The sequence below is a fragment of the Alosa pseudoharengus genome, unplaced genomic scaffold (assembly GCF_046254945.1).
Source record: "Alosa pseudoharengus isolate Yale_2024_CS ecotype anadromous, Long Island Sound unplaced genomic scaffold, YU_APseudo_1.1 YU_APseudo_1.1_scf_14, whole genome shotgun sequence".
Taxonomy (NCBI): domain Eukaryota; kingdom Metazoa; phylum Chordata; class Actinopteri; order Clupeiformes; family Clupeidae; genus Alosa; species Alosa pseudoharengus.
Window position 1 is genome coordinate 10356959 of NW_027468609.1, and position 14888 is coordinate 10371846.

A 14888-nucleotide genomic window follows, 5' to 3' on the forward strand; every position below is an offset into this window, starting at 1 on the left:
TTAAGCAAAGAAGGAAGTGAAAGAAGCAGACACAATTCAGAGAAGTTAGTTTCAAAGCATCAGGAAGAGTAGTCTGGTTATATTATACAGACAGGTCATTCTTTGGGCAGTGAGCATTAGGAAGAGCAGTCTAGTTATATTATACAGATAGGTCATTCTTTGGGCAGTGAGCATTAGGAAGAGCAGTCTAGTTATATTATACAGACAGGTCATTCTTTGGGCAGTGAGAACCATGGACAAGCCTCGCATGCAGGAGCTGGTGATGAACAATACACACATACACACACTGCTCACTCTTTTCTAGGGCTGCAGCAACTAAACACAAATTGATTGGTGTCAACTGTTTCATTCATTTCAAATATGTTGGTGATCGATACATTGATTTCAGTGATTTTTTTTATGAAAGAAAAAAATCTGATTCTGAAAATCCTGTTTCCATCTTCTTAAAGCTCAACCCTCTTAAAGCTCTCAACCCTCTTAAAGCTCTCAAACCTCTTAAAGCTCTCAACCCTCTTAAAGCTCTTAACCCTCCTAAAGCTTAACCCTCTTAAAGCTCTCAAACCTCTTAAAGCTCAACCCTCTTAAAGCTTAACCCTCTTAAAGCTTAACCCTCTTAAAGCTCTCAAACCTCTTAAAGCTCTCAACCCTCTTAAAGCTCAACCCTCTTAAAGCTCTCAACCCTCTTAAAGCTCTCAACCCTCTTAAAGCTCTTAACCCTCCTAAAGCTCAACCCTCTTAAAGCTCAACCCTCTTAAAGCTTAACCCTCTTAAAGCTCTCAACCCTCTTAAAGCTCTTAACCCTCCTAAAGCTTAACCCTCTTAAAGCTCAACCCTCTTAAAGCTCAACCCTCTTAAAGCTCTTAACCCTCCTAAAGCTTAACCCTCTTAAAGCTCTTAACCCTCTTAAAGCTCTCAAACCTCTTAAAGCTCAACCCTCTTAAAGCTCAACCCTCTGAAAGCTCAACCCTCTGAAAGCTCAACCCTCTTAAAGCTCAACCCTCCTAAAGCTCAACCCTCTTAAAGCTCTTAACCCTCCTAAAGCTCTTAACCCTCTTAAAGCTCAACCCTCTTAAAGCTCAACCCTCTTAAAGCTCAACCCTCTTAAAGCTTAACCCTCTTAAAGCTCAACCCTCTTAAAGCTCAACCCTCTTAAAGCTCAAACCTCTTAAAGCTCTCAACCCTCTTAAAGCTCTTAACCCTCTTAAAGCTCAACCCTCTTAAAGCTCAACCCTCTTAAAGCTTAACCCTCTTAAAGCTCAACCCTCTTAAAGCTCAACCCTCTTAAAGCTCTCAACCCTCTTAAAGCTCAACCCTCTTAAAGCTCAACCCTCTTAAAGCTCTCAACCCTCTTAAAGCTTAACCCTCTTAAAGCTCAACCCTCTTAAAGCTCTCAACCCTCTTAAAGCTCAAACCTCTTAAAGCTCAACCCTCTTAAAGCTCAACCCTCTTAAAGCTCAACCCTCTTAAAGCTCAACCCTCTTAAAGCTCTTAACCCTCCTAAAGCTCTCAACCCTCTTAAAGCTCTTAACCCTCCTAAAGCTCAACCCTCTTAAAGCTCAACCCTCTTAAAGCTCAACCCTCTTTTTGTTCTCTTCGTTTGTATATTGTTTTTGTGTGTTTGTTGTTTTATTTTCCTTTCCACTATGTATAGCGACCTTGGATTTGACAAAGGCGCTATAAAAATGTATTCTACTGCTTGATTCAGTTTCCTATTGTGAAGGTTCTTTAGAACGTGCAATTAAAAATCGGCTATTTGCACGGCTATGAAATAGTTCCATTTTTTTTTACCTTCTTACATATTTTGTATCAATTCGCCTGAGTTCTTTTGAGCGCTCAGTGAAAATTACCGTTAATTTGAAACATCGTATCAAGGAAAAACAGCAAAGAAACACCGCTGCGCTGAATTTGTCTGATTACGGCCTACCAGAAATTACTTTCAATGAACACCTGCTGCCGCGCATCAGTGAGGCTGTTGGACTTGAGAAGCGCTTTATCAACCACTCTTTGCGCGCTACCGCCGTTCGAGGCTGGAGGACTGGAGAGCTGGCAGATCAAACTTCACCATCAATGTAGTTCCACCATCAATGTGTAGTTCAATTTACAAAAATAAAATTGCCTTATTTTGATTCCATTAATGTTTTGACTGTTTTATATGTAGCCTAGGTGGTAGACCCTGGTTAGTGTTCCAGCGTAGCAACCATTCATGCGGGACTATAGTAACAGTTTGAAATAAATACTTATTTAACAGCTTTAACTATCCAAATGAGATAACAAAAAAAATTTAAATTAACTTTTATATTTAACATGTTGTTAACAGTAGAATAAGCCGGATAATGGACTTCACTCCATTAGATTATCCGAAAAATATCGTCGTGGTCGCATTACAACCTCGAATGTGCATTTATTTTCGGATAATCTAATGGAGTGTCGTCCATTAACCCTTACGTAACTCATTATTATTATTATTATTACCCCCCCCCCCCCAAGTGACTGATCTAAATCAACAGCAGTCCAGCCAATTGGTGCTCGTAGTCTCACAATTAGTAAAATGGAGATTGCCTGAGTGCAGTGGATGTGTATAGTATAGTAATATAAAGACACCTGTGTCTGAATGTCCAGTCACTGGATAATTAGTATTACTGGCTACAATTCCACAATGAGGACAAAAGAACACTCTAAGCCATAGACTGTTCTATGGACCCTTTCAAGAGAGTTCCATTATCAGCATTATAGTTGGCCCCACAAGACTTCCTTTTTAACATTCCATATGTTATCTTAATGCAGAGGAAGTAGATTGGGGCCCAAATAGAATGTTCAAGCATTGTTTTTGTTTACCTTGTTGAAAGGGTCTATATATACAGTCTATGCTCTAAACAACTAAAAGAAAATGTTGCTGAAAAGCATAAGTGAGGGGATAATACAAAAAATGTTCACTGTCAAGTCACTGAACATCCTCTGGAGTTCAGTGAAATCCATCATTACAGAATTCAAGAAATACAGTATATGGCAAATGTGAAAATCTGCCTAGAGCAGGCTGTCACCAAAAAGTGAGTGACCGTTCAAGAAGAATATTGGTGGGGGAGGCCAGCAAGGCAACTGTGACAACTCTGAACGAAGGAGTCAAAAGCTTCAGCAGCTGAGATAGGGAAAAACTGCATACAACAACTATTTTTACCAGTTAAAGCTCTATGGGTGAGTGGCAAAACTCTTATCTATTTTTTCGTTCTTTTCTGAGAGTGAGGTTAACAGCATCAATGTGTCCTTGACCGACCTTGTTTGTGTGTGTGTGTGCCTTTGTGTGTGTGCCTTTGTGTGTGTGTATGTCTGTGTATGTGTGTGTGTGTGTGTGTGTGTGTATGTGAGTGTCTTTGTGTGTGCACGTCCAAAGCCGCAACAAGGTCAGCTCAGCTCATTGACCCAGCACGGTCTTAGTAACCTCTGCTAACAAACAGGCCTGACACAAAAGCCTTTGGGCCCCACTGGAGATGGAGGTCGTATACACAAACAGCAAGCAGACCATGTGAAGGAAAGCTCATAGTTGATAAGTTCTGTATTAAACATGGTGCACAGAAGCATATTTTCTGGGAGTTTTGCAGTAAATGAACTACTCTGCTCTGATGAAGGAGCTGGAGGTGTACATGTACTAACAGTCCTTAGGAGAGTGAGTCTGAACATTAATGAATTAAGTCCTGAACACACCATGAGATGAATTTAAATATCCTCAGTACTGATTGGGTTATCTCTCAGGTGTGCAGGTGTCTGGGTTATCTCTCAGGTGTACCGGTGTCTGGGTTATCTCAGGTGACTGGGTTATCTTTCAGGTGTTCATGTGTCTGGGTTATCTCTCAGGTGTACATGTGTCTGGGTTATCTCTCAGGTGTACATGTGTCTGGGTTATCTCTCAGGTGTACATGTGTCTGGGTTATCTCAGTTGACTGGGTTATCTCTCAGGTGTACCGGTGTCTGGGTTATCTCTCAGGTGTACAGGTGACTGGGTTATCTCTCAGGTGTACAGGTGACTGGGTTATCTCTCAGGTGTACAGGTGACTGGGTTATCTCTCAGGTGTACCGGTGTCTGGGTTATCTCTCAGGTGTACCGGTGTCTGGGGTATCTCTCAGGTGTACCGGTGTCTGGGGTATCTCAGGTGACTGGGTTATCTCAGGTGTACAGGTGTCTGGGTTATCTCTCAGGTGTACAGGTGACTGGGTTATCTCTCAGGTGTACCGGTGTCTGGGTTATCTCTCAGGTGTACCGGTGTCTGGGTTATCTCTCAGGTGTACCGGTGTCTGGGTTATCTCTCAGGTGTACAGGTGTCTGGGTTATCTCAGGTGACTGGGTTATCTCTCAGGTGTACCGGTGTCTGGGTTATCTCAGGTGTACCGGTGTCTGGGTTATCTCAGGTGACTGGGTTATCTCTCAGGTGTACCGGTGTCTGGGTTATCTCAGGTGACTGGGTTATCTCTGGTGTACAAGTGTCTGGGTTATCTCTCAGGTGTACAGGTGACTGGGTTATCTCTCAGGTGTACCGGTGTCTGGGTTATCTCTCAGGTGTACAGGTGACTGGGTTATCTCTCAAGTGTACCGGTGTCTGGGTTATCTCAGGTGACTAGGTTATCTCTCAGGTGTACAGGTGTCTGGGGTATCTCAGGTGACTGGGTTATCTCAGGTGTACAGGTGTCTGGGTTATCTCTCAGGTGTACAGGTGACTGGGTTATCTCTCAGGTGTACCGGTGTCTGGGTTATCTCTCAGGTGTACCGGTGTCTGGGTTATCTCTCAGGTGTACCGGTGTCTGGGTTATCTCTCAGGTGACTGGGTTATCTCTCAGGTGTACCGGTGTCTGGGTTATCTCTCAGGTGACTGGGTTATCTCTCAGGTGTACCGGTGTCTGGGTTATCTCAGGTGACTGGGTTATCTCTCAGGTGTACCGGTGTCTGGGTTATCTCAGGTGTACAAGTGTCTGGGTTATCTCTCAGGTGTACAGGTGACTGGGTTATCTCTCAGGTGTACCGGTGTCTGGGTTATCTCTCAGGTGTACAGGTGACTGGGTTATCTCTCAGGTGTACAGGTGACTGGGTTATCTCAGGTGACTAGGTTATCTCTCAGGTGTACAGGTGTCTGGGTTATCTCAGGTGTACCGGTGTCTGGGTTATCTCTCAGGTGTACCAGTGTCTGGGTTATCTCTCAGGTGTACCAGTGTCTGGGTTATCTCTCAGGTGTACCAGTGTCTGGGTTATCTCTCAGGTGTACCAGTGTCTGGGTTATCTCTCAGGTGTACCGGTGTCTACGTTGAGGGTGCGCAGCACAGTGCAGTGGGACCTACCTGGAACAGGGACGCTGAGGAGAGAGTTTGAGGTGTCCAGACCCAGGATATCAGCAGGTCTCTCTACTCGAGGAGAGCAAAACAGGAGGGGAGTGGAGGAGGTGAAGAGGTGTGGAGAGGAAGAAAGAAAGGAGAAGAGGGGAGGGAGAGAGGAGGAAAGGAGCAGAGATCAGCAGTGCACAGCAACGTGGACAGTGTGTGTGTGTGTGTGTGTGTGTGTGTGTGTGTGAGTGTGAGTGTGAGTGTGTGTGTGTGTGTGTGAGTGTGTGTGTGTGTGTGTGTGAGTGTGTGTGAGTGTGTGTGAGTGTGTGTGTGAGTGTGTGTGTGTGTGTGTGTGTGTGTGTGTGTGTGTGTGTGTGTGTGAGTGTGTGTGTGTGTGAGTGTGTGTGTGTGAGTGTGTGTTTGTGTGACAGCAACGTGGACAGTTACTAGGGCTGAAAGATTCATAAACATCAAATGGAAATCGCAAGTTGAAATAATGCATTTAGCAAATCACAATTATAATGATCTGCATGCTAACTAAAAATATGTGGTCCACCTTAAAGCCATATTTGGAAGTAATTTGTATATCTTCCTTTGCATTTTTGAATTAGCAGATAGAACCATTCATATTCCAATGCAATCTTAAAGGTGCAGTCAGGGATTTTAGGCAATTTCAAGCCTGTAACATTTTCATATAAATATAAACATAAACATAAACAAACACATCTTCCTGCAAAATCCCTGACTGCACCTTTAATTGGTAATGCTTCATCACATGTTCCCTCATTGTCTCCAACACTTGGTTGAAATTAATTAGCTGTCCTGCCAAAGCACAAATAGCTAGTCACACACTGGCGGTCCCACACTGGCGGTCCCACACTGCATCATTAGCATCAGAAGGCTAAAGGCCACAACATGCAGCGTGTTTATGTGACACTCAAATGCACTGTTCAGGGCCCTGCTTCACATGGGGACAAAAGAACGTAGTGTTTTTCCAAGACTTTCAAGCATTTGAATTAGGCTACGATTCTATTTTAATGGGACAGAAGACATGGTTCTCTACAGCACACGTAGCACATTCTATTTGTAGAATTGCTTAGATTAGACTAGATCACATGCAGGGGTTGAGATGAACTTTTTGGCCTACAAGCCAAAGTGGCTGGTAGATGAAAAAATTACCGGCTAGACATTTTTTCACCGGCCAAAACTAAACAATGCTTTTCATAATTATTTTGAAACTAGCTTATCATTAGTTACATTTAAATGAACGGGACTTCCCAATGTTCGGAGGTCCAATTATTTTATAGCCTATAATCAGACAGTGATGGAGTGGCGCAAACGAATTACATTGCTCTATCTTGGTCAGTAATCAAGGCTCTTTGCTATAATGACTCCTAAAAAATATGACAGTGGCAACAGGTTTTGAGTTATGAATCACGTTATCATTCCATGAGTAGTTTGATTTCTTATTTCTGTTTCTTTAATTTGAGAGTGTGCAAGTCTCTTGTGGGGTATGTTTCCTGAGTGAGCATATTTTATAACTGTCTATCTAAGTGTATGTGTGTGTGTAATGGTGTTGTAGTGTTGGAATTGGAGTGGCCTTGGATAACTCTTACTGTGTGTGTGCAAGTTTAGAGGTGTTGAGGACCCTCCAGTAGGCTTAGAGACTGCTCTCAGTTGAGTTGTAATTGGAATGTCCTTACTGTTTGTGTGTGTGTGTGTGTGTGTGTGTGTGTGTGTGTGTGTGTGTGTGTGTGTGTGTGTGTGTGTGAATGTGTGTGTGTTTGTTTGTTTCCACCAGCAGGTTGAGAGCTGCTTTTTGCAGTGCGGTGAGGCCTGATGCATTGTGTGTGTGTGTGTGTGTGTGTGTGTGTGTGTGCATGTGCGTGTGTGTGTGTGTGTGTGTGTGTGTGTGTGTGTTTAGTGGTGTTGAGGACTCACCAGCTGGTTGAGAGATGCTCTCTGCAGTGTGGGGGGTGGCAAAACCTGGAAGCAAATCTTCACAGGAGCTGTCACTCCCAGCATCAGCAGGCTTTTCTACAAGACGGAGAAAGAGGGGGGGGGGGGTTGGGGAGGCAGAGGAGAGAGAAAAAGAATGTAGAGAAAGAGAGAAAGAGAGAGCGAGGGGGAGGAGAGAGAGAGTGAGGGGAAGGAGAAAGGAAGAGCAAAAAGCAGAAATTAAATACCTGTAGAAAAGGTGCAAGAGCATGACTCAATAAGGTGCTCGCCAGCCAAGCCGCAGCAAACACAAGGTCCCAAGTTTCTATGGCAACCTGAGCTAAAGATCTCTCATAATGGTGAAGACTCACCTACCATGTGAAATTGAATCTATCATGTCATTTTGACAAGTCATCTGGGCTGAGTGTATGGTCACACCCCTACATTCCAGTAAGGAATCAAATTGCTGTACATTTTGACCATACCTGACTCAATATGCTAGTCCTTCTGACGGGCCTCCCGGCCTGCATGGGGGAACCCTTTCAGATGTGCAGCTGGTCTTCAATCAGCCAAAAAGGGCACATGTTGCACCGCTTATCGAGCGCCGCAGGCTACCTGTAGCTGCCTGCATTACATTCAATTTGCTAATGCTCTCCTACAAAATAGTCTCCTGTTCTACACTTAATTATTTGAATGCCCTCTTACAGGCATATGCTACCTCACAACCGTTGCACTCCTCCAGTGAGCCTGGCTCTGCCACCCACAGCCATCCAAACTTTTCTCATCCGTAGTTCACTGCTGGCTACCAGTGCAGGAACATCCCTCTCTATTTTCAAAAACCTCCCGAAGACCCTCCTCTTCGGAGTACCTCTTCTCCTAGCACTACCAAAGTGGACATGCTTAATCTAGCACTACCAAAGTGGACATGCTTAATCTAGCACTACCAAACAACTGGACATGCTTAATCTAGCACTACCAAACAACTGGACAAGCTTAATCTAGCACTACCAAACAACTGGACAAGCTTAATCTAGCACTACCAAACAACTGGGCAAGCTTAATCTAGCACTACCAAACAACTGGACAAGCTTAATCTAGACATGCTTAATCTAGCACTACCAAACAACTGGACAAGCTTAATCTAGACATGCTTAATCTAGCACTACCAAACAACTGGACAAGCTTAATCTAGCACTACCAAACAACTGGACAAGCTTAATCTAGCACTACCAAACAACTGGACAAGCTTAATCTAGAGATGCTTAATCTAGCACTACCAAACAACTGGACAAGCTTAATCTAGACATGCTTAATCTAGCACTACCAAACAACTGGACAAGCTTAATCTAGCACTACCAAACAACTGGACAAGCTTATAATCTAGCACTACCAAACAACTGGACAAGCTTAATCTAGCACTACCAAACAACTGGACAAGCTTATAATCTAGCACTACCAAACAACTGGAGAAGCTTAATCTAGCATTTACCACAATCACCTTCTCCATCCTGGCTATCCCTCCTTCTTCTTCCCACAATGCTAGTTCCCATGACTTAAGTAAGGGAGAATGTACTGTCCGCTGGTAATTATCAGAAAATAAGTCCCGACAGGGAGAACAGAACCCCGACGCGCAGCAGAAGACAACTTTGAACTCTCACACCGTCAATGTGTGAAGAAGGTATTTAGCAGGGGTATTTAAACCTGTTCCCTTGAGGGTGATCGTGAGCCCAATGTGTGAAGAAGGTATTTAGCAGGGGTATTTAAACCTGTTCCCTTGAGGGTGATCGTGAGCCCAAAAGTTAACTTTTTTCTATAAGATTCATGGTTACTTACTGCTCTGTAGTTTATTCTAGCTAATTAACCAAACATGTATAATGTAATTTATTGATGTGGGAATGACAGTGGTGTATTCACTGTTTTTTAGAAAAGAAGCAGGCAGGAGGAATGCATGAGCTTCCTGCACATAGTCTGTTCCATTGTGTGTTTTCAGAATAATAATAAGAAGCCTGCTTTGCCTTGTCTCTGAAGGATCTGACCGGCAGGACTAGCAAGAAAGGATCCTCGAGGTGCCTTGAGTTTAAGCAACAGCTAATGTAATGCTCAGGGACGGCACTAGGATTGTAAGATGGGGGGGCTTAGCCCCCAGGGTTGTAGGTAAAGTGTGCGCCGAAATGAATTAAATTAATTGGTATTAACAGGGACACCATGCCATTCGCTTTCACTTTCACAATATTGCTGATTATAACATCAGTCTGTGAAATTACATTAGGTATTTAAATTAATAGTAAATGTAATTTTTATTGAAATTTACCAATTGTAAAACATCACACCTATTAGTGCTTTGAGGCCTAGACTATTTTCAGTGTAATTTTACTATTAGTTATATTAAAATTACACTGAAAATAGTCTATTAAGAGTTTGATTCCAACACGCTATATCAGGGGTCGGGAACCTATGGCTCGCGAGCCACATTTGGCTCTTTTGGGAACTGTATCTGGCTCTCGGACAAACCTGCCATTTGTTTACTCAATAAGTCATGAATCATTTTGGTACTGTATTAAATTAAAAATGGACCTACTGAAATCAAAATGTTAAAATAGTGTTCGAAATATAATATATGTTCATGTAGTTTAATCCATCCCATTTCTGTTCTCTACCGCTGAAGTTCACGGTTACGTCGATGTAGCCTACTACAGATATGAAAAAGGCGTTTTTTTATTGGACAATGCTGTGCCGAGATAACATTCCATCCGCTGATGCTTTACTTAAAAATTCAGCTAGCTAACGGTTGTATCAGAGAATGTCTAATAGACGGGCTCTGGTTGTATCCAAAACAAAGAAAATGTGTTCCCCTTTAATTTTTATGTGTGCGCTTGCTGTAGGCTAGATAAAGAAAATGTCCAAAAGGAAACGTCAGTGACCACAGCTTGCGAGCGCGACCACAAGCGCCTGAAATGGGGAAGTTTCCATAACGCGAATTGAACTGCCCGTTATATATCGCACACTGCAACGTTCAGTTCCACTTGCATATGAGAAATCTTTCTCACATATGAAAATTATAAAGACAAACCTGCGCTCACGTTTAAGGGCAATTCCGCGCAAAACTGTCACATCTGTAACGCCAACACAATTAGTTTTTAGGCATTAGGCATTATGGATATATGACAGTTTTGCGTGGAGTTGCCCTTAAATGATGACAGCCTCAATTCTTGCATGAAACTTCACCTCACTGAATATGAGCCAGCCATGCAGACTCCAAGGCCATCACCAAATCTAATCTCTGGTACAGTAGGCCTAATGTTCAATTTCGCCAATGACTTGTCATGTCATGAAAATTGAGTGTTGTTAACTATGATGTTACTTTGCATACCAAAAGAACACTGGGAAAATAGGGGGTGGTGTTTAGCCTACATGGGAAGCCTAAGGCCTATACTTCTGTCATTCCACTTTACATTTCAAGTTACTTGCACATTACTTTTAAAACTAGTAGAAAATGTATTAACACGTATTATGTACGTTAAATATCTAAACTTTTTCTTGTAACCGTCTTTATGTGGCTCTTCTGAGATAAAAAAAAAAAAAAATTGGTAAAAGTGGCTCTCCAGGCAAAAAAGGTTCCCGACCCCTGCGCTATATCCTTCATTGTTATGCATTTTCATTTATCTTTTTTTTTTTTTTTTTTTTTTTTCCAAGTAATTTCAGTGGAACTGTAATTGGGTTGTTGTTATTTAATTTATTCTTACTCAATCAAAACACCACAACTGCACTTTTATTGATTTTACCTGAAATTCACATTTGAAATAACATGACTTATTAATGTTTTCAAAAATGGATTTATAGCGTTTTGGAAAAGAGCTCTTCATATACTAGCTAGGCTATATTGTTTTCAAGACAGTATAGGCTACCCATATCTGGGAAAGTAAATATGTATTTCCAAATATCAAGGAAAACTATTTTGTGTCTCATGATTGTTTTGCATTTGTCACCTGAAGCATGCCAGTATAAATATCTATTCAAAAGCACAGTTGATCTGTGCATGCCATGATCAACTTTTGATTATTTAATATGGAAGTTCATTATTTTGGGCTGCTATTACTGTAGGTTAGAATTTCAGCCCAAAGTTGGATACCATGTAGAAATTTGCTGCAATTTCAAAACCGGATCACTCGGGAACGGCTTACTGTACAGAGGAATGCTTCATATCCTCGTGTTCGGTAGGGTCTTTTGATATATGGTTTGTGTTGAGTGAAACGTTCGTGAGATATACCACCGAGAGTAATGGGTGGAGATGGACGAAGCGCTCTGTGCAGAATGGAAATATGATGTATATCTAACATTGATTTTCTCGTGAACCGTTTATCACAGCACCTAGCCGTAGCCGCTGATATCATTGGAAAGCTCCGGTTCTAATACAGTATATCTGTGTGATATCAGTGTGATTTATGTGTGATCAGTACTATTTGAGCAATTCAGCAGAGAATAATGAATGTGAACTTGGACGCATATTACTATATTTTTTAGGGGGGGTTTCAGCTAATGTAAGTTAATATAATGCTAATGTAATCCAGACGAAATAACCACTGGTGACGTGAAACACAGTGTGACAAAGTTAAAATAATTTCAACAAGCGAATCGCTGTGTATGTGAACGCCGCTTCAACTTACCATCGCCCAGCTTGCCAAAGTCCTTGTTGAGCAGCTCCTCGGCGGTGAGCTTGGAGAAGTTGTCGTCTCCAAACGGGTTCCAGGCGGGCTGGTCAGAGGGGGTGGTTGAGGCGGGGCCTGGGGCAGCTGAGGGGGCGGCTGTGGCGGGGGCAACGGTGACTGTGGCGGCAGAGGCGGGGGCAACGGTGGCTGTGGGGGCACTGGAGGGGGGGTCAGTGTCCTGGACAGGCTGGTAAACGCTCTGCTGAGACGACTGGGGGGAGTTGGATGGAGTGGCACTCGCTGACCTGGGGTTGGGGACGACATTAAAAAACACCAGTTGGAAGATTGCTGGCATTTCACATAAAGGCTAGTCATTTATAGGAAAATGGTGAGTTAAGTCAAGAGTCAAGTCACATCGAATGCACCAACACAGTAGTAATTGTGTGGTAAAAGCCTACAGCTGTCACAACCTTACCAGCCAAAGAGCTACCACATGGGGATGGCATCGTGGGGTAATCTGTCATTTCGAAAGGTTCATTCAAATTGCTAATGCTTGCCTACAAAGTAGTCTCCTGTTCTACACGTAATTATTAGAATGTCCTCTTACGGGCATATGCTACCTCACAACCGCTGCACTCCCCCTTCTTCTTCCCATGACTTAAGTTGGCTTGAACTGGCACTTAATTATATGCAAGAAGTATTTATTGCTGTAACATGTCCTGGTCGCATTTGAACCCTTTTTGAAAAGTTGCTTTGGATAAAGTCAGCCAAATGACTAAATATAAATACTATGAAACTTTATTTACACCCCTAATGACCGACATTAATATATGTTGTTGATCTGTATGTATCCACTCGTCTCTGTACACATTTCTCAGGCCACACAAGAACTTAAATACACATGAACATTGATCTATATGTCCTCTTCAGTGCACGGGGCCCTATCATGACAGTCAAAAGTGCATCGTCACTCGTCAAAAGCTTATTCAAAATTAGTAGGATGTGTCCAGTCCACATTGGGAGGGTTTTCGTTATCAAACGTTGAGCGCATGGCGCAACAAGGTGTTCCTAGGTTTTTTAATCAGTCATGGGTGTGTTTGGGGCGTAACATAATTTAAAGCAATGAGAATGACATCTGTCATTCCCTTTAACGGCGCAAAGTCAAATAAATGCATCAGTATTTTGACATTCAACGGCGCATTTGAAGGAGGCTGCTTGCGAGACCGTATGGAATAGTCCACTAAACCACGGCACCTAATTATTTGGTGAAGATAGTTGAGCTACAAGATCAAGATCTGTCAAAAGAGATTTCAAAAGAGTTCACTAAGTATTTAAATGTAAACATTGTCTGTTTCATATCAAATGTACTGTCACTGTGTAAAGTTAAGCATGGACATCTTTGAGCTCTTACACCGCTTATTATGCACTGTCTGTTCATATATAAAGCATACAGAGGATGAATACGGATCTGTGAATTCAAATTTGTGTTACTACAGACCGAAAGAAAGAAAGAAAGAAAGAAAGAAAGAAAGAAACAATCTTTCTGAATAACAAAAGGGCAAAAAGCAACCGGGCAAACATGCTCAGACATGATTCCAAGAAGCCTGCTGAGATGAGTAGAGGAGGCTGTCATGGTAATGGAACTGGCAGTAGCTACCTGCATTTCTTAGTTTTTAGATGTTTTGCTATATTGATGGTCTTCTAAACTATTATTTTGTATCCACCTGATGTGTGATTAACACACTAAATTAACAGGGTGGTCCAGTATTTGCCTGTGTATCTAGATTCATGATTGGAATATCTTCTGTCATCAGTAGATTTTTACAGCAATTTCATCACTGCATTTAACTTGCGGAGATGTGACCTACCAAAGGAGCAGTGAGCACACACACACACTAGGTGTCAGTGAGCCATGAACACACACACAAACCTCCGCCGCAGTGTTTGAGGTTTTCTCCACAGACCTTTCTAACGAGCCCCTGAATTGCATGCCTGACTAACTGCTCTCTCAAACCATCTTGACAGGCATCTGTATCCAGCCTTAAAGTGTATTAGATGTATTCAAGCCAACTCCCCTCTCTTCCTCTTCACATGATGTAGTGCGCTACACATTTATTCACAGTCTGATCGATCTGCATTTATATGTGGGTATTCGTAATTCACAATTCACTCAGGGCCAAACTGAACCCCTCTGAACTGAACTGAACTGTGTATGATACACGGAAAGTCGCAAGTCTTGTCCATAATATTTACAGATTTTCAACCTTTTTTGTGCCACGGCACATTTTTGATACAGAAAAAAATTTAAGGGCACACCAACACATCAAAATAATTTCTAAAAAACAATTTTTTTTAATTGTTTTTTATTCGTGAACATTTTTGTTTAAAGCTGAAAATCCAACTGTATTTGGCAGAGGACAGATGTAGGTTGCGACAAAATATTAGTACGACCTCCTAGTAAATTATAATTAAATGTGAACTGTCCCGGCTCTTCCCTACTCTAAGTTAGTCCCTCGTTTCTTACGTTCAGTAGTTTCTTCCTGCTGACTGCAGTAGCCTAATACAAATCATAAGTCCGAAAAATTCTTAACAAACGGGATATACTCGAAGAATCCCCCTAAAATAGCAGACGTAATTGCACACACTTTAGGACAACTGGGACAGTTTAGCCCCTAATGACTCCAATTTAGTGCAATAGTCTACCGCTAGTCAGAACAATTAGATGACACCATGTTCTTAACCTGTAAATTAATCTGGTAAGACACGGCAACAATTCCACTTAAATCAATCAATGAGCTCTCCGGAATAAATCCATTTGCCAAACGGCATTACGTTAATCTAATGACTAACGTTACTGTTAACCAGCATGCTTGCTTGCCCCGACTGATTTATCACAGCTGTTTTCCACAGAAAAAAAACAAACTGAGCATCAGGATTTGCTTGAAGCGACAGTAGATAGTGAGGGTCATTGAAATATTTGCAAATGTAGGCTACTTTACT

The 14888-nt window shown here is 42.2% G+C and overlaps 1 protein-coding gene across 6 annotated transcripts in view; it reads right to left on the reverse strand.

The window, feature by feature from the left end:
• Nucleotides 1-14888, reverse strand: part of LOC143122867 (AP2-associated protein kinase 1-like) — a 72076-nt gene that overhangs the window by 17784 nt on the left and 39404 nt on the right. For all 6 annotated transcript variants that reach the window (XM_076283833.1, XM_076283832.1, XM_076283830.1 and 3 more), the window contains 3 exons: nt 11907-12193; nt 7246-7341; nt 5323-5385 (listed from right to left, as the gene is read on the reverse strand). In XM_076283833.1, coding sequence (XP_076139948.1) covers nt 5323-5385; nt 7246-7341; nt 11907-12193 — 446 coding nt within the window. The remainder of the gene's footprint in view (nt 1-5322; nt 5386-7245; nt 7342-11906; nt 12194-14888) is intronic.